General features: G+C 45.2%; 1 protein-coding gene across 2 annotated transcripts in view; it reads right to left on the bottom strand.

Moving 5' to 3' along the window:
* Positions 1–26,842, bottom strand: part of ATP11C (ATPase phospholipid transporting 11C) — a 42,026-nt gene that overhangs the window by 4,489 nt on the left and 10,695 nt on the right. For both annotated transcript variants that reach the window (XM_026036002.1, XM_026036000.1), the window contains exons 4-28: positions 26,442–26,522; positions 25,661–25,768; positions 24,640–24,768; positions 22,233–22,336; positions 21,714–21,764; positions 20,387–20,451; positions 19,700–19,781; positions 19,188–19,338; positions 18,334–18,531; positions 16,724–16,885; positions 16,291–16,448; positions 15,478–15,549; positions 14,121–14,194; positions 13,149–13,252; positions 12,348–12,529; positions 11,550–11,813; positions 11,020–11,194; positions 9,962–10,064; positions 8,396–8,541; positions 8,011–8,070; positions 6,868–6,995; positions 4,199–4,334; positions 2,593–2,658; positions 1,925–2,028; positions 1,444–1,597 (exon numbers count right to left, since the gene is read on the bottom strand). In XM_026036002.1, coding sequence (XP_025891787.1) covers positions 1,444–1,597; positions 1,925–2,028; positions 2,593–2,658; positions 4,199–4,334; positions 6,868–6,995; positions 8,011–8,070; positions 8,396–8,541; positions 9,962–10,064; positions 11,020–11,194; positions 11,550–11,813; positions 12,348–12,529; positions 13,149–13,252; positions 14,121–14,194; positions 15,478–15,549; positions 16,291–16,448; positions 16,724–16,885; positions 18,334–18,531; positions 19,188–19,338; positions 19,700–19,781; positions 20,387–20,451; positions 21,714–21,764; positions 22,233–22,336; positions 24,640–24,768; positions 25,661–25,768; positions 26,442–26,522 — 3,057 coding nt within the window. The remainder of the gene's footprint in view (positions 1–1,443; positions 1,598–1,924; positions 2,029–2,592; positions 2,659–4,198; positions 4,335–6,867; positions 6,996–8,010; positions 8,071–8,395; positions 8,542–9,961; positions 10,065–11,019; positions 11,195–11,549; positions 11,814–12,347; positions 12,530–13,148; positions 13,253–14,120; positions 14,195–15,477; positions 15,550–16,290; positions 16,449–16,723; positions 16,886–18,333; positions 18,532–19,187; positions 19,339–19,699; positions 19,782–20,386; positions 20,452–21,713; positions 21,765–22,232; positions 22,337–24,639; positions 24,769–25,660; positions 25,769–26,441; positions 26,523–26,842) is intronic.

Here is a 26,842-nt window from a genome sequence, read left to right as displayed (position 1 = left end):
ACTTAAAAGGATGCGGGGGAAAGCAAGCTCTTGCTGGGCGAGCAAATCTAAACACAGGTTTTCAGCGGTTAGGAGTTAAAAGGAGGAAAAAGCAGTAGCAACACGTACTGACTGAGGAAGGAAATCACCTTATTCGCTCCAAGAAAAGCTGTGATTGCTGGAAGTTTGAGAAAGCATGAAGATAGTGGATGTTCCTGAGGAAGGAAGGCGCTTCGTTACCTAGTTCACAATAGCACAAAAGACAGAAAATTGCAGTACAAGAAAGAGGAAGGCAGAAACCAAGGAAAATATGCATGCGCCTTGCCATTAAAAACTTCTCCATGCAGAAACTTCAGCAGAGGTTGAGCAGAGCCGGTGTGTTGTGTTGTGTGACTGGCGGACTCGTCCCACAGAAGCCAAGGGCAACTCCTCCTAACTGGGCCTCAATCCCCCCATCTTTGGGAATCTTTGCATCTGGAGAAGCAGGGACCTAAATAAGTGCCCTAACCTGTCTTCTTATTTAATGCTCCCTTTGGGAGCAAATATTAAGTTTAGGTTTCTCAAAGGGGATCTTGGCCGGAAARCACCTGCTGGGTCTTGGATGCCTGGAAAAAAATTAGGTGACTGACTCGGGTTTCAGGCCACCACTGCAGACGCCCAGAGGTGGTATCTGCTTCAGACATCTTACARAGCTTTATCTCAAATGTACTGCTGTGAGTAAACCACTCCCTCCCTATCCAGTCAAGGCATCAGAAGCTATTAAATAACACTCAGTGGGAAGAAATAATATTAAGCCTCCTGGTATCCTGTCTGTATTCCTTTCAGCTTTAATTTTTGTTTTGCAGGTGCATGTCTTACTTCACTGATACGATGCCCAACTTCTATTTCAAATGCTGTGGGGGAGACAAACCTTTAAACTTTCCTGATATATATTATTTAATGAAGATAATCACACCAACTTTGATCCTTATATCGATCTAAGTTATCCCAGGAGAAGAAAGTGCACTAGAGCCTCACAGGCTACAGAAAGCGCCACGAGAAGCCTATTTTGCACTTTACTATCTGAAAAATAATTTAGCAGTTTCGCTGGACACCGGCTCCTGGCAGGATGTCACTTGTCACCACAAAGCAGGCTGACACCAAGGGGGAAAAAGCAGGGTGCTGGTAGGGAMAAGGGCGCGCTGGCTGCGGCGTTAGCAGGACAAGTGGGGCTTTTCCCTCTTTAAATAGAGGACAACAGGTTGGCATGCATAAGAAAAGGCATTGGTGGAGTCCCTCCTTGCTACGGGTCTATGCAGTATTTTTAGATGAGCTTCCTGATACTTCTGGCACGTGAAAGAGCAAATGAGACTCGAGGAAGGCTTCCTCAAGATGCCAATGGCAGGCAGGACTGCTACAGGCTCATCTGATGCCTAGGAGAGACTTTTGTAACCACACTGTGCAGTATATCATCTTGTTCCTTACCTGATGCTTTTTCTTTTTTATATTTTTTAAAACTATTAGAAGAATTTCTGGGAAAAGGCTGATAAAGATCAGGAGAATTATTGCCAGCCACGTGGAAACAGAAGTCAGCATATGGGCGAATACAAAATACATTCTTTGCTGCTTCAAGAAAGGCCTGAAAAAAGAAGAGATACAAACAAATTATGATTAACTCAATCAGCCACGTGCATTTTCCAACTAGATCACGCTCAGAGGGAGGTTCAGATCAAACCACGGGCAGCACAGCCTCCCTTACCCATGCAGGCAGGTAGAGCCTGCCCAGAAACTCACTCTCTGTTTCTCCCCCAAATCTGCACCTTTCGCCTTGCACTGCTCTAATTCCTGTGGGCTGCCCCCAAACCTCCCAAGTCTTTGGTATTTTTCCCCGCTTAGCAACATCTCTCCAGCCCAAATTAGGGGACGCTGCTGCCTGTCCCTCTGCAGAAGACAGGAAGATACTTGCCAGATGACACCTCCCCAGAAGAACGAGAAAAACACGTAGAAAGCCAGGGAGCCCCAGATCACAAAGTGGTTCATCCACGTCCAGAACCGCGTATCTAACGCTAGCTGTGCAAACAGACAAAGAAAACAGCACTATAAGCAAAGTTGATTTGGTTGGAGGTATGTGAAGTTTCTGGCTGCTTACACAGCAAAGTTGAAGTATCCCGAGTCAGCGACAGCTCGACCTATGCACGAGAAGGAAAATATCTTCAATATCTACCAAATGGCACAGCGTCAACATGGAAAGAGTTCCTAATTGCAACTGGCACTTCTAAATGGAACAAGCCTGATGCACCCTCTGATGCTACAGGAAAAAAAAAAAGTCTAAAGGTCAGGGTGACTGCAATTGCCTTCTGTCACCACCTGCTGTCCTCAACTACACATAAAAGACCTTTTGTGATGTCTCACGCAAACGGCTCGTTCTGGAAAGCTCCATGAGCCGCAGCAGTTTTGCTGGCAGTGTTTGACAGATGTGCTTTATGATTCCTGTCCCGCTCAGCAGCGGCTGAGCAYGGTGAGCTAGAGCCATCTTCACTCTATTACAGCACGGAAGATGCAATTTCATACTATAGTGGCTCCATGCATGGAGASCTGAGCAAACCTAAATGACTAGGAAAGCAGAAGTCTCACCTTCAGCGTGACAGTGAACACCAACACGGTGAAAACAATAGTCCCGAAGGTCCAATTTCCGAAAACCTGGAAAACATTTCACATCCCCACATGCATCTCCGGCCACGTGGCTCCAAAGAAACAGTAAAAAGTGATGGGAAACTACGCAGGCAGGAACTAGAGTGGGCAGGACTCGATGGAGGGTGAGTCGGGACGCGCCGGCCGCCCTCGCGCCCACCCGGTGCCATGCAGGACCACACAGACATCGACCCAGTGCCGAGACAGCAACACACACAATCTCCTACTAACAGCAATGTTGATCAAGAATACAAGTCATCGGGACCACCTATATTTAATGGTTTCTTGGTAATTTACTCAGTTTCTGCTTTCTTTTAAACACAGAACCATCAGAGTGCCTGTATGCAACATGGCATTTCACCATTTGCAGAATGCACCAATGGTCATTTTTTCACACCAGATTATACTGCTCTGGTTGGCAGATACTGGTGACTATGCACAACAAAGAAAAGCAGATACTGTATATAAATCCAAACGATGGCAGTGAATGGGACAGATGCTTACCAAAGGCTGTCAAGATCTGAATGCATACATTAAAACAGAAAATGAAATGTAAAAGTTTTTAAAAAATGCAAAAAAATAAAGTCAATAGGAGCGAAAAAGGATTCAATCAAACATACATGGGTATTATGAACAATTGCTGGTAGCAGTTTTTACAGGCATTAGTGTTTACAAAACAGGACATAACCACGTCTCTTATTTCAGTGCCACAAAGACTCGACCTCTCAAGGCAGTGGCAGGAGGTATCCATGATCATATGGTTGTATTTGAATAAAACAACAGCTATTTGTACAGAAAGGCTCTGCACTCCACACAGGCACTGACCACATATAGCTGAGCCCAGAAATGTTTCTATTTCTGCAAGATAGGCATTTACATAAAAAGTTTTTAATGAGATTTTTCTCTACATATTATCCCTTAAAAAAGCCAGGGCATTTTCAAGAGTCACAAATGAGAGTGTAAAGAAGTCACTGTGTCAAGCTGGGGCCGGGCAAGGTGCTGTGCCTTCCCAGGAGGGGCTTCCTGGGACAAGCTGGTTCCCGGTGCAGGCAGTGGGGAGAGCTGTGCTGCTCTTGCACTCCATGAACCCATCAAAAACAATATTTACTTATTCCCCTATTTGGAGTTAAGCACCTGGGAGTGGGCACAGACCTGTCCCACCTGTTGCCACGTGCCTACCGACAGGCAGGGACTTACTGGGAGCCTGGGGTCAGCAGAGCTCCTGCTGCAGGAGCCATGGGGAAAAGGCCAAGAGCTCAGAATAAAATTACAAAAAATTAGAAAATTACAAAAAGCCCACTTTGCGAGTCTAGTTATTTTAGCTAGAGAGTGCAACCGTCTCTACGTGATTTCCATGGTGATTTTCAAGCTGTTTTGTTTTCAGCATTTGCTACAAAATCACAGCAGAAGCAATGCTACACCGTGGGACAAGACTAGACGCAGCGCACGGATTAAGCGTATAGATACTTGCAGAAAGGCAGGGAGAAAAGGCAGGGCGCAAAAGAAACACTCATCTTTCTGGTTTTTGTTTGTTTGCTTGTGTTATTACCTTTCCGTTATCTTCCAATGATGAATTTTGAAAAAGAAAATAAACTCCAAAGAAAAACACAAGTCCTTCAAAGGCGCCCAGAAAGGTCCAGTATAAAAAAGGCTTCCACTGTAACATGGCGTTGTCGGAAACTTTCCTGTCAAGAAACGGAGAAACAAGAAAAGCAGTGTCACATTTTGGACCAGTCGCAAAGTCCATTGCAACCCACACTTAGGAGCAGCTAAGGGAAAATATGCATAGTCCTGCCAGTGTGCAGAGCACAGACACATTTGTTACACGTAACTGCAGGTCTTAAGGAGTCATTAGAAATTCAGCAAGTTAATGTGCTTGTCCATCACCTCTCGGTGAGCTGGGTCAAAGCCCAGCCAGCCCAAACCCAACATGAACAGCTGTAGCACTGAGCTGGTCTTCTCTGCTAGAGCTGCTGCTCTGCCAATGAGCTCTGAGATTAACAACTGCTAAACTTGAAAACAGGCCAACAATACAGAAAAAAAGAGAAYTGTATCTAGCAAGGAACTTGGGGCACATTCCCCCCTCTTTTTGTGGCATAAATTCACCCACAGAGTGAGTCCCGCTCTTGGGCTTAGCGTTTTCCTGCCCAGGCTGAGAATAAGCTACTGTATTAGGTGGCAGGTGTTTCAACAAGGGGATTTTGCAGAAGGTTTTGGGCTGAAYGCAGGAATTTCAGCATTTCAGCAGTGAGCTGATGTGACATGTACAGTGCCGTGCAGTGGCCTCACAAAAAGCAGCAGCAGAGTAAGTGCTGCTCTCACTGCAGAAACGAGCGTGCTCTGATGGGCTAGCAAAGCTGTAAGAGCCGAGTACAGAGAATCCTAAGGTTACTTCTAGCTTTTCTGGTCCTTTCTGCAGTCCCCCAACATCACAGGTGACAGYTGAATCAATACCAGGGATACAGGGATGGGAGGCTTTACGGATGCCTTGAAACCACAAGCATGACAGTGACTAAATACAGAAAGGAAATGTTGTTCTAAAAGCCTTTCCCCAAACTACTTGTGAAATCATCTCCAGGTTGAAACAACCATTGTTTCTATATCAGGATCTTTCCAGATCATCTTGCTCAAACCTGAAGATTAATGGGAAGAGGGAGGCATTTTTACAGCAGTCACAAAATTCCCATTCTTTTGTCATTTTTCTTCCTAATCATTTAAGTAAATCATCCATTTTCAGGATGATGCATCTTGCAAATGGGTACAGTGCTGAACTTGTATAATTTTAGTTTCTAAAACAAAACCCTGCTGAACCTTATTTATGATGCTGCTGGCTTATGATGCTCCACCAGGCTGTAATTTGGAGGTGAGCAGACAGCAGGGATGAGACAGACTGCAAGAGGTTTTTATTGCTGTGCCAGAAAATGCAAAGAACCTCCCCACTGCAGGMTCTGTTTTGCATTCTCGTTTATGTCCTACAGCATTTGTCATAAACAGGCTTTTTTATAGTGCCTYTGACTGAAGATCTGCACTGCAGCAACTCAGCAGTTTATACAGCAGAGGCACAGGAGTAATTCAGTATTCAGCAGCACATGCAAAGTCATGAATATTCAGACTGAAGCTATCTGAAAGCACAATTAAGTCTGTTTTCCCTCAATTCCCATATCACTGTGATCAGACAGCCCACCAGCCAGGCAGGTGAATGCACAGCATCCTGTTATTACTGGTATTTGCTGCACAATATTCAATTACAAATTATTTAAAAATACATGCAGAGGCTTTTTGCCGTCTGAGTGGAAGAATGCAGAAGTCTGATCTTATATGTGAGCAGTATTTCTAAAGTGCACAAAAATCCACAGTCTTAAAGCTCTTGTTGCATTTGCTGATGTTTCTACACCTAAGATAACTTCTGCAYCATACCTTAAGGTACCTGCAAGCTTCCTTGCATGGGCATCACTCATGAGAGCCCAGGATCCTTGTTTTCTAAAGGTGGAAGTCCTGCTATCAGAGCTCACTGATGGTTCAGGGCAGGAAGGGAAGAGCCTTCATCTTGCTCAGGGCCTGCAGCCTGGTTTGCAAGCATGAGCAGGGGGCAAGGAGATATATTTGGGCTGGAGACATCCCCCAGCTGCAGTCAAGCAAGGAGGAAAATATCCAGGGGAAAGAAAGCTGGCAAAACCTAAAGGCAGAACCTTCTACTAAACAGGGCTGTCCATAGCCAAAATATGGGCTTATGTGCAACTGAGGAGCTCAGCTCTCAGGCAACATGCTCCTAAACGGGGATTTAGCCTTGGGAAGAAGCCTATGGAGGGTATAGGTTTAGACCAGCYGAGATGCTACCTTCCCGAGCTGAACGCTGGAGCAGTCACCTCTTTAGGTTAATAGATCTCCTCTCTCCTGAAAACATCTACCCATTGCATGTTGCATCGCGTGCTTTGCTTGCACTGCCAGGCTCCAACACCTGCGTTAGTCACCTCTGCAACTGGCTTCTAGTTATGAGTGGAGACAACCTCCCAGCAGACACTGCAGGGAAATTTGCTAGGCCAGGCACAGTTGGAGAGCAGAAACAGGCAGAAACAGGCAGCATCTCAGACAGTTTGGCTACTGCCATGTCTCCAGCACGGGACAGGCACGTCRGCCCAAACGACAGCCCTTGCTGCCCAAAGGAGGCTTCATCCTCAGGTAAGGAAGCACGGGCTCGCCCAGCCCTTYGGCACTCACATGTACAGCTGCGGATCTGAGGTCAGGGTGTCGATGCTGATGTGCTGCTCCAGGAGGCTGTACGCCAGGATGGGGAGCGACGTGAAGCAGATGTTGTACATCGTAAGGTAAGCAGCATCGTACAGCGGCTTCAAAGAGGGAGAAGGGGTAACGTAAGCTTGGAACTCTGCTTCAAGAACCCCTCCATGAACACTCTTACTCTGCAAATACCCTAAAGATTAATCTCCTTGTCATAGCCATAAACGACTCTTTCCTCCGGTCCAGCTCACACTCCATGCAATGTCACCAGGCTGAGGTCTCTGGAGGACTTGCGGGCTGCCACCACATGACCAAGACCTCCAGCCTCCCCTGCTCTTACCAAAGGCATCAGCTGCATTTCCAGGAAATTCTGTAACTGAATGGTCTAGTCTTCAGCTCATTCTCCATAAAAATGTGATTAAATAGTAGCTATCGCAGCTATTCTAAAGCTGTTGTAGTGTTGCTGTTTCTATTAATATACCTGATGTCTCCTGTGACTCTCCAAAGACTACTTTTTGCAGGAACAAAGACTTTTTTCAAACAAGCAGCTTTCCTGAGACTGCAGAGAATAACCATTTAATGACCTGCTCTCCCTCACAATTGCTTTGGGGGCCAAATAGCACAGAAATGAACACAAAATCCCAAAGCTCTCGCCTCGAAACACTTCATGAAATTTATCTGAAATAGATCTTCTAATGCTCACCCGTACTAAGCTAAATATCTGATTCCCCTCCTGATGTGTCTTAATTTAATGGTTTTCATAATTGGAAAATACAACAAATGAGGATAGACCAAGGACTTTTTGAAAAAGATTCTCGGAGAAGTGAAGGCAGCAAAATTAGGTGCTGACAAGCCTACTAAGACACCCTTGTGTTAGAAGGTGTCTATCTGTGTTCAAGCAACAAACAAGAAGGATTAGAAGGGAACGGACAGAAAGTTTGACTTAATTACTTTCAGTTACAAGCTTTAAAAATACTGTGCTCTAACCATGTTGCTTGGCAACCAGCATCAATTCCCGCTGTCATCTAAAGGTAGCAGAGAGACAGAATGCCTARAGTCAGGCCTCTACTAGGCCAACTGACTCTGACTTATCCTCTCTTATTATGACATGTTGCTGGAAATTACCTGCTGTGAGAATCCACAGAAGAACTGGTATAAAAATTGCGGTAATATGAAGCAAAGGTTCTGGAGAAACAAAAGACAAGTGTTAGGAGGGAAGGATCCACACAGCCACCGTATGTTTGCCTGCTCATTCTAAACTCAAATAACTTTCCTCATTATAACGCCTCTAAAGTAGTGTTTCCTACCAAGCAAAAAACTAACCCAATAAGCTTTTAGTACTTGCAGAAGATCACAGAAGACAGTCATATATTCACATTCCACTCTAGGCATCATTTTCCACCAAAAGACACATGCTCTCTCTATGAGATAGAGATCTACAGCAGTCCTTTAATACTATATTTTTCTTTTACAGTGTAAATAGTGAAACGAGATGAACGTAGAGCCTTACCTTATAGAAGAAATACTGTACAAGGTGTGCTATTCTCACATAATATAAATGCCCATGTGCTAGTAGCAATTTTCTTAAGTGTTTGAACTTTGGAACAGCATAATCACTATTTCTTGAAGCCTGGCGTCCTTCTTTGCCTTTTATACCTGGAGACAGAAACACAACAAGGGATCAATCCATAAGGAATTGGATTCTGACTGAGGCTCCCCATTAGGTTTGTTCACAGACCTCACTGCTTCCAGTCAGGCTTTCAAAGTACTCAGATCAGTATTTCAAAGGTCCTGTTTTTCCCCCAAGTCTTCAACCCCATGACATCTTAAATGTCACCAAAGCATAGGTCACCTTGCATGCCCACCTATGGTGCCTTGGGAACTGCATTTGAGTGATCTGGTTGTGACAATCAGACCACTATTCAGATTTTTTAAACCTATATTTAAGTTATTAACTGAGTTCCTATCTAAGGAAGTGGTGAAGAGGATCTAAGGAAGCCTGATGGAAGATAAGGAACTGGCTTCCCCGCATGCTTGCCTGKGCCTTGCATAGTCTAGCTATTTCATTCCAGGTGCTAGGACTCCAGAGATACCTTCTCATAAAGTCAAGATCAAGGAAGCCAGTTTTGTTCACTCAGTAAGCATATCCACCTGAATTACAACAAAATCCTATTTGCTAGAGGATAATACGATGCTTTCAGAAATAAAGAGGTTGTCCTACCACCCTTCTTCAACAGCAATATGCATCTCTAGCGCTTCCAGTAGCTCTGACAGCAATCTGTACAAACTTAAACAGCTTCCATCCTATTGTCAGTCATACAAATGGGGAAAAACCAGCAGAATTGAGCATTAGCTTTTGGAAAATAGGTTGGCTTCCCAGTGCTGAATTACCAGCAGCTGTGATTAGCATTGTGGTGCCTTCACAGACATCCAGGCAAAAGACAAGGGCCAATTTCAGCTCAGTTAAGATCAAAAGCCACAATCCAAATTAAATTCTCAGCAAAGGGTGAGAGAAGTTATGTATTTCAGTTAAACTAGAGCCAATCCTGTTTCCAGAGAACAGCAGAAGAACCCCACTGATTTCACCAGTGGCTATAAAGGAGGTACAAAAAGGGCAGAAGATGCAAGACCGGACATGATCTATCTATATACGTTTAAATTTACTTGCTACAAGTTATTCATATCAAAAAACTGTCATCTTAATCACAYTGCATTTACAACAACTGTCACTTGCCATACATCAGTTCGCCACGCGTGCCTTTTTCTAACCAGCAAAGCAACCTTTACAAACATTGAATCTGGCCATACAGTTCTTGAAAACAATACGCCRTCTATCACAGATAGAGAGCACGTTGCTATCGTAAAGGTCAGCAGTCTACCATGAGCCCAAGCATCTATTCGGGGCTAAACTCTGGCTCTGATGACGGCAACAGCTGACATCTCACATTTTGCACTGGGCTCGGTTTAACCATTTGCAGTCAGAAGCCCTGCCTGTGCCTCAACAGCCAAGTCSTGCCAAGTCAATGGAGCTGGGACATGTTTTACAGATCGGATTAGGAACTGTCAGCAATCTTACCTATTCCAACATGCGCTTCCAAAATCATACTGACATCATTCGCCCCATCGCCTATGGATAGTGTTATCGGACTCCCTTTTGTGTTCTTCACCATTCTTACAATCTAAAAGAAAAAATAAATTCAAAGAGGAAAATYGGCAAAGCCAAAGACCTGGTAAAAAAAGCTCCAGAGACTCCTAATGCCCCACCTTTGGGAGCATTTCTGATCAAGGAATCAGGCAAAATAACGCCTGCCGAGTTCAGATTAATAAAAACCTCTGCTATTTCCTAGTCACCAACTACAGCAAAAGCCAAAAATCCAGCTTTACAGGGCTAGAAAGACAGTACTAGAAAAATAAGTCAAAGCAGTATCCTCCCCTTCCCTTCTGCCAAATCTGCTCTCCCACAAAGATGTGACCTCTCATGCATTTCATGTGGCAGTAAATAATAACCATGGAGAGGGGCTAAACACACTGTTTATCAGGTTGTTGATACTATCAACTGCCATAGGGAAGTCAGGGACTCCACTTTCCAAACACAGAAAAGAATTCAAAGCACAAACTGCTTGTTTGTTTAATTGGCTTGTGCTTGCGGTTTCCTGCAAGCATATTTAGCACAGGTTTTGTGTCAAGCCTTTGAAAGACTGGAGCGTTTCCATCACACTCTGAGGTTCGGAAAATACTTGCACACAGCCCGGAGGCATCCCTGATGACAAGGATGAATAAATTTTGTTTAATGCAGTGCTGCAGGAAACACAGCCTCAAATGCTTATATGGAAATAGCCTTTAGATACAATCTGCGGTTATTTTCTAAAAACACATCCCAAATGAAAGGGGAGGAACACTCGGCTAGCACTTGGGGAAAGTTTGTTGCTATCTAGAAGTTTAAACCGGCAAATGATGCAAGTTGGATAACTTAAATTGCACTCTTTCATTTTATATTACTAAGTTGCTATTTTATATTACTAAATGCCATTTGCATGGCTTCCTGTGGAATAATTAGCTGCTTCCACAAAGAAATTCTCTTTATTTCCTGAAAGATTAACTACACACAAGTAGTGGTGAAGCCACAGGACATACCTGTGCTTTCTGCAAAGGAGCCATCCGACAGCAAAGGACTGCAGTGCACTTCAAGCAGATTTGCAGAAATATGTTTTTGTAGTTACTAGAACTGAAATCCTGAGAAGGATTGAGTATTAGTGACAGCGTTGAGCCATCGATAATCAAGCCATATTCCTGGCTGAACGTCCAGCTTCTAGGACACAACAAGGAATAGAAAAAAAGAAATGAAAAATTACACTTCAACAAGTCAATCTAGCCATCYATGCCAGCTCTGCAGAAAAAGAAGTTACTTTTGCATTAAGATTTCTTTGTCCATCCCTCTTTGTGGCTTAGCCACCTTAAAAAAGGTTTAAGGCATGGGACTTGCTAAGGGAATTATAAAATAAAGCTGAAAACAAAACAATATCAGAGATAACGTACAACAGAAGGGTGTCAGCAGCAGAGCAAGCAGCAAGTCTCACATGCTACTACACGGTGGCATTTCTCCACCAAGCTTGCACCTATATCCCATGCAATTAGCCAAAGACACATCCAAATTTATCACTGACCTCTTCAGGCCTCCCCGATTTTTGGGAGCATCTTGAATCAGCTTTTTGTGATATTCCATGAGGAGCTCATGGAGTCGATCCTCCTTCCTCTCACCCTCGCCCACGGTCCGTGCCGTGAGTTCCAGCAGCTCGGTGCTGGTCTGGAAGAGCCTGCARGCGTAGCACGTGGATTTGGCCGTTTCCATCTTGTCCCCCGTCAGCACCCACACCTTCATGCCAGCCGCGTGCAGAGCTTCGATCGTCTCTGCTGACTCCTCCTGCAGCCTGAAATCACAAGCAGAAACTTCCCTAGCTGCACTTGCTTGGAGCCCCYGAGCATCTTCACGCACTGATCCCCGAGCTCACTGCCCCAGGTTAAGAGCCTTAACCAACACTGCCATTAAAACTTACAAATCCTAACGTACACCTATTTTACAGGACAGGAATGAGGCTTAGAACTCAGCAATCCCAAATCTTTAAGCTTAGCCAAAATCACTGCCTTTTACTCCAAATAAGCTATTGCTTTTGATTTGCACAAGTTGTACATGCACTTACTACAACTGCGCATAAAACTGAATTAGTGTTGATATGCAAAAGTCTGCTCTGCATGCTTAATTCACTTTCAAGAAACAAAACAACTTCTGTAATGCCATTAATAAACCCTAATTCCTGCCTGTCTATCCAATTTTAGCAACTAGGTGCTAAGTAATGGGCTGTGCCACAGAGTAATTACCCTGGATGTTTTCAATGTCAGGACATTGCAATGACTGCCTTACTGCTTCATTTCAGTGTCCTCYGCAGTGCAGGTCATCCCTTTACCTGTCTTCTACAGCAGTAGCCCCAATCAAGTGCATGTCGGCTTCTGTGTCTTCAAAAACCTTTGCCATCTTTTCTTCTCTGTCCTGCAGAGCCATTTTCGCTTCATTAAGCTGCCTGTCAATTTTGTCATACTCCTTTTGAGTTAGCTCTTTGAATGCCACACACAGTGTTCGATAGCCATCCTTACGGGAGGAAGCAGGAGAAAAAAAATGTGCTCAAAAAACTCCACATTTTCCCCAGTTCCCAATGTCAGTGTTAGCGTTTCTCCCTTGCTGCTATTGCTTTCCATCAGCATTGACCCTGACAGAAGTGACAACTGGTTGGCTTAAGTCAAAAGGCAAGTTTCTGTATGTCCCTATGGCCACCACATGAGAGACAGGAGAACCAGAGCAGACAGCAGGCACCAGAAGGGGCAGAATGGACCAAGCATGGGACACCCAGTGCCCACACAGTGCCCAGCCATTGCTGCCACAGCCCTCCTGGGCAAACACTCCTTCCACCTTCACACGCAACTATTAAATGATTGAAAGATCTCTCTCACCAGAGAAGAGATTGTTACTTCYATTTTTAACTTGCTTGGGAGAGGCTTGCACACAACTGCGATCAAGACCATATAAGTATATCAACAGTCAAATAAATATGGAAGCCAAAGACATAAAATGGAAAGATGTCTGGCTTCAAAACAATGAGAAGTGGCACTCACATTTTCAACACTTTCCTCTGAAGCGAGGTCACATCCCTATTTTTGGAATAATGCTTTCCTGACCCCAGGAGCCAGCCAAATTCCATCTACGTTCTTACCATAGCATTGCGGTCTACGTGGACTTTAGTTTGCTGGATTTCTTCTTGTTGCACCCTTGGAAAAATAGAAGAGTCTGCTCCTTTACAGAAGAGGAGCAACTTTCCTAAAACAAAGTTATAAATAGTTTATAGCATTCAAAATCTGTAGAGATACTTAACAGATATTGGCTTCAATATCCAGCAATTGGTGCAGAGTCTGGTAGGACTGCAGAATGAACCACCAGGCAAGGCTGCCTACTCTGAAAGATGCCTGGTATTAACCTGCCCAAAATCCGTTCGATTTTCATGTCTTGGGCTAAAATCTGRGAAGTCAGTATTTGCCTTTGAGTAAGCTTCCTGAAAAGGAGTGGGGAAAAAAGTTATCTACTTTTTAACCCTCTGTTAATGCCCTAGCAATTTTGGCAGGGTGCAGGGTAAAACAACACCATTCCCTACCTTGAGGGATTGAAATTTGAGATGGTGGCTACCTCCAGCTATTTTCTATTTTGTATTATTATTTTGCTATTGCCATTCCCACTCGGGGGAAAGTCTCAGATATCCTCTCCGTTCTGYCCTGTGGTTTTACATCAGGCAGGTATGTGGCAGGGTGTCCTCTAAGGGTCACTGTCTCCATCTGTCCCTTATCTGACAGCAGCAGGAGGCAGAAATTGGCCAGTTTAAATGCAGAGAGACAAAAGATGGGACTGCGAGGAAGAGGAGCTGACTAGGAGGAAGGCCTGAGTGGACAGCCTGGGACCTGACACAGGCAGCATGTCCTGGGATGCTTGGAGTCAGCCAGCATGTATTAACTGGCTGCCTTTAACAACCTGCACTGGGTCAGAGCCTTCACCTACCAGGTTAATTTGATAGATCTAGAAAACCTTCAGCTCAGCTTCTCCCTGTTGCAGTGGGTGGCACTGTGCCTGTTGAGTACAGGACAGCAAGCTCTGCACCTGGGTGTGCACACACACCTCCACGGGAGTGCGACTGTACCTGTGGTGGTTCTCACGATGACGCTCATGCGACGACGGAYGGGATCAAAGTTCAATACGTGGAGAAGCTGGTACCTTCCAGAAAAAAAAACAAGAAAGGACTGAGCTCAGACTTGGTAGAAGGAAAATAGCTATTTAAGACTGAAAAAAAATCACACAATGATGTGCAGAAATCTATACACACTACAGATGACAGTACCCACTTGGCAATGTACTTTTAAAGCTACTGAACASATCTTTGCTGCAATTCACTTATAGGCTGCAGCTGAACAGCTTCCAAAGACAGCAGTGAGAGCTCAGGAGGGAAATGGAGCAGAAAAGCTCTAGTGCTGCTCTGAAGAGAGGGCTGAGGACATGGAAACAGGAGTGAACTACTATAAAGCACAAAGCTTCGCATATAGTGTGAGTCAGCTTACTTCACTGACTGTCCACCRGCACCCTCCTCGTTGCAGCAAAAATGAGGTAAGGCACCCTGCAAAGCAGACAAAGGCTAAAACGCCATTGCTCTTACTGTAAAATAAGAGCATGTAGACATGTACCTACTGAACAGCTGGTGCAATGCAACCTCACTGGTCTGTCCTCCTACATAATATTCCCCCGTTTGCAAGCTGCAAACCTCAATTCTGTTTCCACTGTGGGATGCGTGCGGAGCTGCACRCGCTCCTCTGGGGATACCCTGTGCTGCAGAGCTGCCCCATGTCACCCAGAGCCTGCCACCAAGCACAGCTCAGCAGCTGGCAGGCACCACACGTTGCACGTGGTGACATCAGCTCTTGCCATCAGCTCTTGCACTTAGGTCGGGAAATTTCAACTTAGAGGGAGAAGTGAAACTTGCTGGTGCCAGCAAGTTCTAGGGGAGCAGCCAGTTTCAGCAATGAACTCGCAGCTGCGTGCATGCTTGCATATATCGTAGGTGTTGTTAGCATGGGGAGAAGATTGGATTTTCAGTTCAARAGAGGGAAAAAGCTACAGCAAAAGCCTGCTTGAACAAGTGAGCAACTTCAGGCACTCAGAGGATCCTGCTCGGAGATCAGCCCTGTCCATAATGTTGTTGACCAATCTATGAATCCATGGAGCTATATCTGGACAGACAGATACTGATGGGACCTGAATTTAGCTTTTACTAGAATTGACTAAGATTTTTGTAAGCCTTTGGCCTTTGCTGTCTTACAGTTTGTAAAAAGAACGAATTTTGGGGCAGGTCAGTAGTTGGTCTGAGAAGCCTTGCAGAACAGCTTTGCCCCTGTCTTGTTTGYCACACGACTTGAATTTAATTAAACCACGTGGGAGCCACTGCTGAGCTGAGAACATTCAGTTATGAGGAGCAATATCCCTTACCAGGCTTCTGCAGCACTTACATTTCAGTTTCGTTCTTTTGGTTTTGTATTTTCATGAAGTCATTTTCAAGTCCTAGAAAAGTGAAACCATACCTGTCAATAAACAAGAGGACAGAACAACATTGAAARCATCCATTGGCAGGTTTTCTCTAGTAGCAACGCTTTCATTTCACGTTCCGTACTGCAAAAGGAGAGCAGACAAGTTATCAAGCCCGAGCCAAAGGGCTCTGCTGGATGTGTGCTCGCTCCATGCAGAGCCAGCTCCGATGCTCTGGCTTTGCTCCCACGAGCAGGGGAGCCAGGCACTGCGGTGCACAGGCACTGAGATGCTCTGCACTCGGTTCCCTGCTCCAGGAGGCTCGTGAGGCATAAGCAAGTATATAGCTGCAACAGCATGATAYAAAGAATAAAAACCAGCAGTAGCATCTCAAAAGGAACTCAAATGTGGATTTCGCAGGATAACCCACACTTATTTTGCCACTGTGCATACGAAGGAAGCAATTTGGGTGTAGAATTCATGTATTYTGGTGCAGTATTCACCGAGGGTTTACATGGATCACATAGTAAATACTGTCTGTTTCTCAGGCATTAGGACAGMATGTGTCCGTGGGGACTGAAGTAAATGAGCCCGCCTCCTATCTCAGGCACTGCAGTGCTTTGGGACTCCCCTTAGCAGGGACTGCCAACCCAGGCTTCTCGAAAAGCTGCTCAGTGAAGACCCTTTGTAGAATAACACTTTTAAGGAAAAGCTTACTCAGACTCCAACACTCAGTTTGTGAGCACCCAATTAAAAAAAAAACAAAGAAAACAATACATAATCTTAAAAATTCTTACTTTTTTGCTCCCTTCACCAAAGCAATTTCATCCGGGGAAGAAGAGATGTAGGTACATTTGTGCTCCGGCTGTCCGATGAGCCCATCCACCTGGTCTCCCTCTTTGATGCGAACAGTGTGGCACAGGCACAAGGCACGCAGGAACAGCTCTTCTCGACACTGGGTGAATCAAAGCAAGGGTTCACTACAAACTTCAGAGCACATATTGAGCCTCACCTCAAAGCCCTTGGTGAGGACCTCTGTGTATGTATATTTTTCAAAATAACTATAATCAAGATGACAAAAAATAACTTGGGTTTTTCAGAATACTAACTCTTCAGACAAGGATTTCAAAGACCACCCTATGAGCTGGTCTTAGGCTTTCTTAGGTTTCTTAGGTTTTCTTAGATTTTCTGCAACAGAAAACCCAGATTATTTCCACCCAGACTCCTTACCTTCTCTGCTCTGCCATAGTATTTTAGGGGTCCATCAGTCTGGGAGAAGCCATCGACCTCTGAGACGCAGTCTTTGTACTTGTGCCCATCTATGCAGCACTCAATGAACTCCATGCTGTTCTCCGTCAGGGTTCCCGTTTTGTCGGTGAACACGTATTCCACCTAGGAGCAAGCAGGCAGCAATCCCCACTGCATTTCCACCTTCCACTGCTGGGTCAAGAGCCACGCTGCAGAAGCAGCCTCCCCAAAAAAGAAAGGCTGAGGCATTTTAGTATGCTGGAGCTAATCATGAAGAACCCTCTTCCACTTTCCTAACCTATCCCCACAAAAGATGTACGTGCCTCAAGAGAGCTAAATCTTCATCCAGTTCAACTTCTATCCTCAGTGYAGCTCCCTTGTTCCCAGTCCATTTCTTAGCTACCTAGAGGCAGCTCCTGGAGRCTTAAAATCCATCCCATGGCCCTTAAGCTTTCCTGATTCCTCATCCTTATTAGTTACTCTGCTACAGCTTCTCACCATTACAGAGCTGCAACTGCAGCTGACCAGCCTCCTTTGTGGGATTTTGATCTTGGTGGTGTATTTAAATGAGGCAAGCATTCCTCCAAATTGAACAACCTCAGCAAAATAAGTGCAGGAGGCACCATTCCTCATGGAAAACATGGAAAAGCAAAGAGGAGCTAGCAGCTACCTAAGGGCTCTGGCTAGACCAGCAGATGCACTTGCTTCACGGGCCCAGAGAGACAAACGGGCAGACGTTATTCTCACTAATCCTTGAAAGAGATASGGGATTTTTATTTATAATTGAAGCAGTGAAAGCAAAACCATCCTGACATGCAGAGTGCTGTGCTTGACATTCCCCAATATGGAAACAATTCGCCTGACCCAATTCCTGCTCTTTCATGCACTATTTATAACCTTACCCATTTCGCAAAGTGAGTAGAATCACATTAGATGGAAACTGCCACCAAACCAGCTGAAGTTCTGCCCTGACAGGACCATGAGTGAGTGGCAAAATAAGGCTTCTTAAGGAGACCATTAGGTTGGCCTTCAATTATTTTTCAGAGCTATCAAGAGTCACATACTGAAACAAAAGCAGCAATCAATTTTCTCCCTGTCCTGCTCCACACCAAGAATTCATTTGCTTTAGTTGTAATTAAATATAGCAAGGTTTTTAATTTCTGCTTAAGCTTTCTTGTTAAAGTAGCAGCATCACGATGAGACACCATGGTTAATCACTTCTGCAGGTTCCTCTGTACAAAAGCAGTATCACAGCACTCAATTTAGGTCAACCCTCCAAAGATTTTTATACTTGTGTTTTCAGGTTTTCAGCAGAACATGTTGAAGGGAGGTGGGGAGCAGGAGAGAGCACAGGCATCCAAGTCTACAGACGCAGAGAAAGTCACCCAAAGTGACAAACACCACGGTGCTGCTGCCTCCTGTGGCAATGAGACACGTGCTGTCCACCACAGCGAGCACAGAGCAGTGGATTGGCATGGTGTTCATGCTGCTTTCAAAAATACACCCTTCTGCCTCCCCTTCGTAGCCTGGAGGCCCTACCACCAGCCCACCCAATGTTAGTTCAAGCAGATACAGCCAGGGTATATCCTGACCTGCCCGAGCTCCTCATTGAGGTCAGAGGTGTTCACCAGCGCGCCTTCTTTTATTTCTTCGTCGTACATCTCCTTATCCCACGAGATGAAGAAGGAGCCCAAGAACTTCTGCATCTCTACGGTAACGTACATGGAGACAGGGATAATAAAATTGAACAGGACCATGAACGACAAGAAGTCTGTGAACATCCTCAAAACCTGCAATGGAAAGAAGAGAGGAAGATGCCATCTATGCCCATCAAACAAACTCAAGAACAGACTTAGTTTACAGCAACACCTCCAAGTTTAGACAGCTTTTTTTAGCTAGGGTTAAATGTAAGTCTGAAAATCCTCCTCAATAACCAACCAAATCAAGCACCCGCTCCACACACACAAACACACACATTCACTCTTCTGGGCTTGCCCACCTGTGTCTCCACAAGTCTAAAAGCCAAGCTGACACGGCCTCAATTCAAGTTTATCTCCTCAAAGCTGAAAGGTAGCTCAAGTTCAGATAAGGATTCAGGCTAAATCAGCCTCTGCATTTATATAATATTCCTGCGTGGTGCAAACGATGCTCTGCCTGCTGTCAGTAACTGGCAAGCGTTCCCTTCTCTCCAGGGCAGCTGGGGCTCCTGAGCAGGCAGAGAACTTTGCTCTGCCCCACTCCATGCAACCAGCCTTGTGCAAAAGGAGGAGTCAGGGAGGCAGAGACCGAGATCGGRGCAAAACGCAAGCAGGAGACACTCGAGCAAACAACAGCACTTCCAAGGAGCAAGCAGGAACCACAGGGCTGGCAGCCTGCGTTATCAGATTCAATAAAACTGTCAGAATAAATAAAGCTGAAGGAGGGGCTGGAATACAAATCCACTTACCTTGAACGTCTCCCTCTCTTTCTTCGTCTTTTCATTGTACCAAGGCTCATCATTAAACGGATTACTCTGCCAGACATATTTCAGTGTTGTGCACACTGTGGCTTTGCTCAGCAGGATGCATAAATACACTATCAAGAAAGCGTTGATAGATCTGAAAAATAGGTTTCTCTTTAAAATTCTTGCAGCTGTTTTTAATAGAAAATTGTGCAAATAAGCAGGAACGAAACTTTCTTACTTTTAAGAAGGGAATTACAGAACAACTGCTTTTGACAGTGCTGATATTCAGGGTCAGTTCATATATTTTAACCTTTCTTAGTGTTTTTTTTAATAAAGAAAAACTGCTAAATGATGCAGCTTCTTGAAAGATATGCTTAATCAAATACACAGATTTTCTATGCAATCAGAGAGCATCTGAAACAAAAGGCAGCAGATTAGGGGATTATTTCTGTACAAATCATCCACAAAAACACAACAGCTTTTACTGTTTTTTTTCCCCTACTAAAAATACTCACTTTTCTACAGCAGAGCGTTTCTGAGATTTCCCTTGGTAGTTCAAAGCCATTTTCGTTTCCATTCCAGTATAGACTGCAACTCCTAGAGAATATTAAAGCAGAGCTCATAAGAGACTTGCAACCCAGGAGGGAGCTGAGCACTCCCTTAGCCATAAGGGGCATCAGTGTTTACATGCAACTCGATTCCCGGTTCGAGAAAAAGGAATTACCTAAGGGCTGCTCAGCTACAGAAGCCGCAGCAGCTGCTAATATTAATTGYATGTGTCCCTGGGCATTGCTCAGGAGCCCAGGAACCACACACAGCTAGAAGAAGGGTTAGCCTTCCACCTCAGCCTGCATCCTAGATGACAAACCTTCACAACCAAGGTAAAAGTACCAGTTAGCAGCAAAGCATTTGGGGAAAAAAATCCCTATTCTTCACATATCGGGCAGGAAGGGAAAAGCTTGCCTAGGTGTATTAAACCCAGCCTACATGGCTTAGCAGCATTGCAGGCATGACCAGCACCTCCAAATCTCACCCTCAAAACTTTGCAGGCAACTTGCATAAGAATGTGACTCTYGAGTGCTGGCAGACAGGCTGTAAATGAGCATTTTCCCCTCCCAAGATTTAGGGCTGAACATCTACCTCTATCTGCTAACTTTGCTCATTGGAACTATTTAAATAAAAATAAATAAAAAAATGTTCACCGTAAATCTTCTTGGTATTTTTGAGGGTAGCACCTTTCAGCAGCAGGTTTTCAGGACCCAAAGATCTAATTATCAAAGAAATAACATTACACATTCAAAATTTCTTTATAATTCAAACTCAGAGATAACTTAAAAATCTGAACAGAGGTTCTTAAGTTCTGGTTATTTGATTTGTATATTGAATTAGGAACTGTTTGGCTTTSCCCATTTCACCTTTTACCTACTTTCTTATCTATTTGGTCTTAYACAGACTGTTCTTGGTGTACAAAACTCTAGATCTAGCGGTGGATTTCAGGTAAGGATTTTAAGAATAAGTGCAGATATTCACATCTAATAATATATTCTAGCAATTACATAAAGCCTTCATTACAAGAGTGCTGATATCTCTCATTTTGCACACAGGCACCAGGAGATAACTTATTCTTTTTCCCCCTGCTCCATTCATGTTTTCTCTTTGAAAATCCCACCCGTGACCCTCTGTTGCTGCTATTCTTCACCCGATCGGGTACTAAATTTTCCCACCACAAATATCTAGACCTGTGCTTGCTGTTCCATCGCCAGCAGCTTTACAGGGAACCGTCCATCTCGCAATCCCAAAGATCTGCTGGTAAATCTGCCACAGCACGAAGCATGACAGGCACCACACCAAGGACAGGAATGGTCCATCTGGCTTTGAAGATGTCCTTGCCTATTCTGCCTGAAACCCCGGCTTGCTGCACTCCTGCCTTCCCTGGAGGAACAGCTCCTTGTGAAGACCTGACGAATTTGATCCCCACCAAATTACTCAGAACTGACCTCATGAGGACCAGGGCTGCCCTCCAGCCTAGGTTCTTCACAGTACTGGGACCGTTCCTATTTTTCTTGCCCTGACAACACTGCTACGCACGATAAAGTGAGAACAAGGGGAAACACATGTTTTATTACATGTGTTATTACACCACGTGAGCCCTCAGACCTCTAAACCCACCTCACACCCATGGTGTCCTGGGTCATTTCTCAGAAGCTCTAGCATCCAGTAGCTGAGACTTGGGAGACAATCTACAGCTACCACTCAAGTTACCAAAACCTTCCCAAACCTCCAAAAGAGGTACAAATGATTCACTGAGTGCCAGAATAGAGTCAGTGGAGAGATAAGTTATAGGCCTCCTTTAAGAAACAAAGTATTTGGAGCAGTTAAAGAAAATGAACATTYGCTAGAGATGGTAACAACTTCAGACCTTGGAACTTTGATACAGATGCCCAACGCAGTAACAAACTGGGAATTTTGAACTTTGATACAGATTCCCAATGTCTTTGAGCAGGGCCACAAAACAGCCACAGGACTAACCTGGCCACAGGCTCCTGATTGCTTCTGTAGATAATAATTCTTCCAACAAACCTGCAACAAAAGAAACCCAAATTAGAAACACGTGTTAATATTATAAAGAGTGCCCACAGGAATGTTCAATATCAAGAGACGGGAAACAACATACAGATCAATACGCTCCAGAGCCTCCCACTTCAGAGGGGAGCCTGGATGCAGGATGGACAGAGCTCTCCCCATTACATTCCCAGGGGAGCACAGCCGATGCACACATGCATTCCTCTAAAGCACCTTGCTTTCTCCTTATCCCCCCAAAGCAGGTTCAGGCCAAYGCACTTTGTGCACACACACTTGCCCACGAGTAGGCACGTGGAGCATTGCTACCAGCTTAGCTATGAAAATAACTCATCACACCATGCCAGGCATCTCGCTGGAGATGCTTCGCTATGAGACCGAGTCCTGAAGACGCCAGCCTCGGTATTGCCATGGCGAGGAAGGAGGCTTAGCACCACCTCCAGAAACATCTCACACTTGGGCACTCACTTGTAGAGGTCCGGCTGCGGCTGCTCGCACTCGATGGTGGCAGTGAGGGTGTCTATGGCTTCATCCGTGCAGAGCACGGCCGTGTCCCGCACCGCGTAGTGAGTCTGGCGGAGAGAGCAGAGGTGACCGTCAGCTCGTGTGTCCCACCATGTCCAGGAACGGCCACACGCGCTGGGTTAGCGCACGGCAGGGAGCCCCGGGGACCTGCTCGGCAGCTAAGGACAGAGCAAACTGGGTTTCCCCATGGCAGGGCCTGGCAGGAACCAGCAGGCAGCTCCGGAGCCGGCGGAGCACCGGTGCCTCTGGCTATTTATAGCAGAGGTTCAGCTCTCCCGATTAATTGGAAATCCCACGAAGGAGCCGCTCGCCGCCTCCCCACCGCTATTTATAGGAGCTGCTCGAAGCTCCACGTCGCACGCAGGCTGCCTCCATCCATCCTCGTGAACACACTCATCACAAAGCCTCCTCAGGCCATAATGTCCGTGTTCCTCCCACGGTGCCCCCGGGAGGAACCGGGCATTGCACAAGGTTATTAATGCCCACCTTAGCACGCTCCTGGTGTCCTGCCCATGTTTTCATATTAAAAGCACACACAAGCGGGCAATTCTGCTGCAATTCATCGCTTTTGTGAAGTACAACTCAGAGCTGCTCCTACACAGCCCAATAGTGAATTGGGCTTTAAGGTTCTCATCCACAGCCCCTTGCAACCATCACYACTGAAAGCACCAAAAGGTACCTGCAAGCCCTCCTTTGGCTTATTTAGCAAATGCATCTCCTTTTACCCAACATATGACSAAGGGTTCCTGCTTTGAAAGGCAGAGCCCCGCCAAAATCCACTGCGTAATTCTGCCTCTGCTTCCTGCAGATAGGAATCTTGCCCCATAAGCACGATCTGACAAAAAACAATGCATCCAGAAATGCATCCATCAGGTAGGCAGTSAGCCTCTGTGTACACCAGGTTTGGGGAGCACGTGAGCACGTTTCTCTCATTCCAAGCTTGTGGAAAGCCTCATTCCCCACGTCAGATCTATGTCCTCAAATAACTGCTCTATCCTTCCCCTACCCCACTCTCTTCAAACTTTCATTTTCCATTTTCGTCTTAAGAAAGAGCAGACAGCTCCCAATCATCTACAAGAATTCATAAACCAAGAAAAAAAAATCGCTATATAAAGACACATGCACACACTGCTTGGAAAAGAAATTTAGCTCTTCACTTAGACCCAAAAGTTAGTAAGAGCTAAGGTTTCCAAAGTTATATTAACTCATGTATGCAGCATACCTGATGTTAATGACTGCCTAATTAATATGGTTATCTGTTTTTGGCCACAAGCAGCTTCAAAGCTCCTTTCCTCTTTGCTAGTGATCCTAGCATAATACATGAATACAACATCAGCTCCTTCATGGGATGTTTAGCATCAATTAACAGCCACCCATAAAAAGACTCCTTACAATTCCTGAGATCAGCGAGGGTTTTCCCACCAACTTCAGGGTGCTGGAAATAATCGTTTACTTTTAAAATAATTTCCATTTTTTTTCTACTGCAGTTGCCAACATCTGTCAAAATATTTATCAAATACAAGCTCAAACAAATTTTCATGTCTTCTGACATATTGACTTTTTATGTCATTATTCCCTAGTTTGGAGAGGTGGGAAGCATAAAGAGATGAACGGAAGAGATTTATCCCGAGCAGGACAAACATCAAATCTCATTCCTTGACCCAGAAATTAGGGAGGAGAAAAGACTTACTCCTGCAGAGTAAAAAGAACAAAATAAAAACACACAGGGATTTTCTCTTCCCTTCGATAAGGGGAAAAAGAAATTCATAAATGAACCCAAAGACAGAGTCTTAAGAAGTCTTGAATTTCACTAAAAAAAGTGACAAGTATTAGAAACAGGAGCTGGAAGTTTAAGTAGCTACACTCCCTGTTTTGCCTATGCACCAGACCTCAGGACACAGGGCACCAAATGGGAAGCAGCTCCCTGCTGCTGGGGACAGGCAGTACAGCAGGGAAGCTGCATCCACGAGAACGCCAGGAGAAACGGCCACTTAAACACACACAAAAGAAAAAAGGAAAAGAGACAAAAGAGAAAACAGGCAAAAAAAAGAAAAAGAAAAAAGAAAAAGAAAAAGAAAAAAAAGAAAGAAGAAAAAAGAAAAAAGAAAAATAGAAGAAGAAAGAAAAGAAACAGCCCACAGAACACTTTGGTGCTGACTCACTGGATGAGCCAACGTAGGGAACAGATGTTAAATATAGCCAAGTCACCATGAGGATTGGTGCCGGGGGAGCATCCTCCAATTAATCAAACAGACACACGCACTGCACAAGCATTGACTGCAGCCGCAACCAAAGGCATCTGCACAGCAAGAGCAGCGGCTCCGGAACGCGGCACATCCCTCCTCGTCACCTTGAAATTCGACTCGCCATCAAGGCTGGCTGTAGTGACGTAGCAGGTCCCATCAACGCTACTTGAGGCCAAAAATATCAAGTCACAGGGGAAGGTCTCRTCCGCATTCACCTCCACTATGTCTCCAACCTGGAAGGAAAGAAACGTTCAAATGAACCACTTCATAAAGCCCAACTCTAGCTGTTGCCCTAGCTAATTTTCACTAGTYGCTGAACCAGGGGAGTTTCAGGTTTTCTCCCTTCTATTTCCCTAAAGATGGGACTTCTTTGCATCTCCCATGTGTTTTTCTCTAGCTTGGAAAGCCTCCCTGCTAGGATGGGGAAAGCGCTACAGCCACAACAAGCAAAGCAAAGGTTTAAGCTCATTTTGTAGCTGGGACAGCCTCTTCTGCAAACATCTGTCTCTGCAAACAGAGCTGGTTCTCTCCCTCTGGCGAGAGGGGCTGCTTGGTAGACACGTGGCATGGGTCCCCAGCACCACAGGGAGCCCATCAGGCTCAGTTAGGAGGGACCACGTGCTGCACTGGGTGTTTCTTCCTCTGCAAAACCCCGCTGAAGCGGGAGACCCTGCACCAGCCTGGAGTGACAAATGAACGTCAAAGCTGGCGTACTTTTTTTGTGTCCTTGGGAGAGTTGGAAATAGAAAAGAACTGCCTGTCCCAGATAGCTGCAAACGATGACAGGTCTGTCATTTGTCAGCCCGGCGAGGCTGCTGCAAGAAGGCCTCTCCAAGGCTCCCGCACGGGGGAAGCTCTGGCCACCGACCAGGACAGGTCTCGGAGCAGCTCGGGCAAGGGCAGGAGGCTGCTGCAACGCAGCAATACACCCGAGCTGATGCAGGTGCAGGACCCCCTTATGTGGGGACACCCACCACCTCCTCAACTGCCTTTGGGCATCCTAGCACCCAACTGTACTCAATTTAGAGGGAGAAAAAGAAAAAAAAACTCCCAACRCCCTATGTCCTAATTTTCCCATTGGTTTCAGAGATAACTACAGCCAACCTCTCCATTTTAAAAAGTTACCTTGATTTTTTCACTCTCTTTCTGCACTTGCTTTGCTTTTTCAATGATGAAGACGTTGCTTTTGTTTACTTCGTTGTCAGCTCTGTGCCTCAGCCAGTCCTCATATCCCTAGGCACACAAATACAGGCAACACAACCTCATAACAAAGCAAGTAAACTACTGAAATGAGTGGGGATGGAGAGAAAGGGAGAAAAGAAAAAGGAATAAATTAAACAGTCCTCAGAACTCCTTCATGCCTGACAAAACATCAACGAGATAGCTCAGACTGAATTGATTTATTTAAAAAAAATCATGTTCATATTTGACAGATTCAGAGCAGATTAAAATAACACGCACCAAAATAATCTATATATGCATTGCATGCAATGAGCAGCTAAATTACTGCAGCACGCTTTTGTTATTCTCAGTGCTGGCAAGAATGGGCTTATATAAATAATATGCTTAGTGCCCTGTTACTCGCTTCCAAGGTAAAGGAGGACAAGACTTTTTAGTCTTCACTAAAAGAATAAAACATTCATATTTAGAGCAGATGGATTTTGTTCTAGCTCTCCTCTTCTGGCCCCTGCAGAAGAAACTTGTTTTATTATTTAATACTTCTGCAGAAGAAATTCTAAGTGCCACATGGGCATACGGAGACAGGTCTTCCATCACAGCAAGAGGAGGACTAGGTACTTTTAGGGCTATCTAGATGTTTGGATGGAGCCTGTCCTTTCCAGTTGCCACAAGAGCACAGAAACCTTCCTGCAGGAAGCAAGTTTCCKCCTGCAAAGGATGGTCTTACCTGCTTGATGGCTGTGACAGTGATCACGAAGAAGAGGGGAAGCCCACTGGTCACCGGACTGGTTGGGGTGTCCACTATGACCTGCAGAGAAATTAAACAAATAAAAATGGTGACAACCTGTTCTCAGGTAGCAGAAATAAATGCCCTGGCAAACGTGTGTGGAAATGGCTCTTTTGAGAGTATAGTGGTTGGCCCCTCCAAGGTCTCTGCTGGAACACAGACGTGTTTGACGGATTCCCACCACCTCCAGCGATGCCTCCAACCACCCAAAGGAGACCCAAGCAGGTCCCGAGCCCCCRGGGGAAACCTCGGGTGCACTTCCAAAGAGGCACAGGGAAACTGCCTGGTTTTCCTCCTGCCATCCCTTGCCAGCTGCAGGGACGGGGCAGCAGATGTGGAGG

Source organism: Nothoprocta perdicaria, unplaced genomic scaffold (genome assembly GCF_003342845.1).
Source record: "Nothoprocta perdicaria isolate Ctin4 unplaced genomic scaffold, notPer1 scaffold_17, whole genome shotgun sequence".
NCBI lineage: Eukaryota > Metazoa > Chordata > Aves > Tinamiformes > Tinamidae > Nothoprocta > Nothoprocta perdicaria.
Note: the sequence above shows the minus strand (reverse complement) of the source record. Positions and strands in the feature narration are given on the sequence as shown.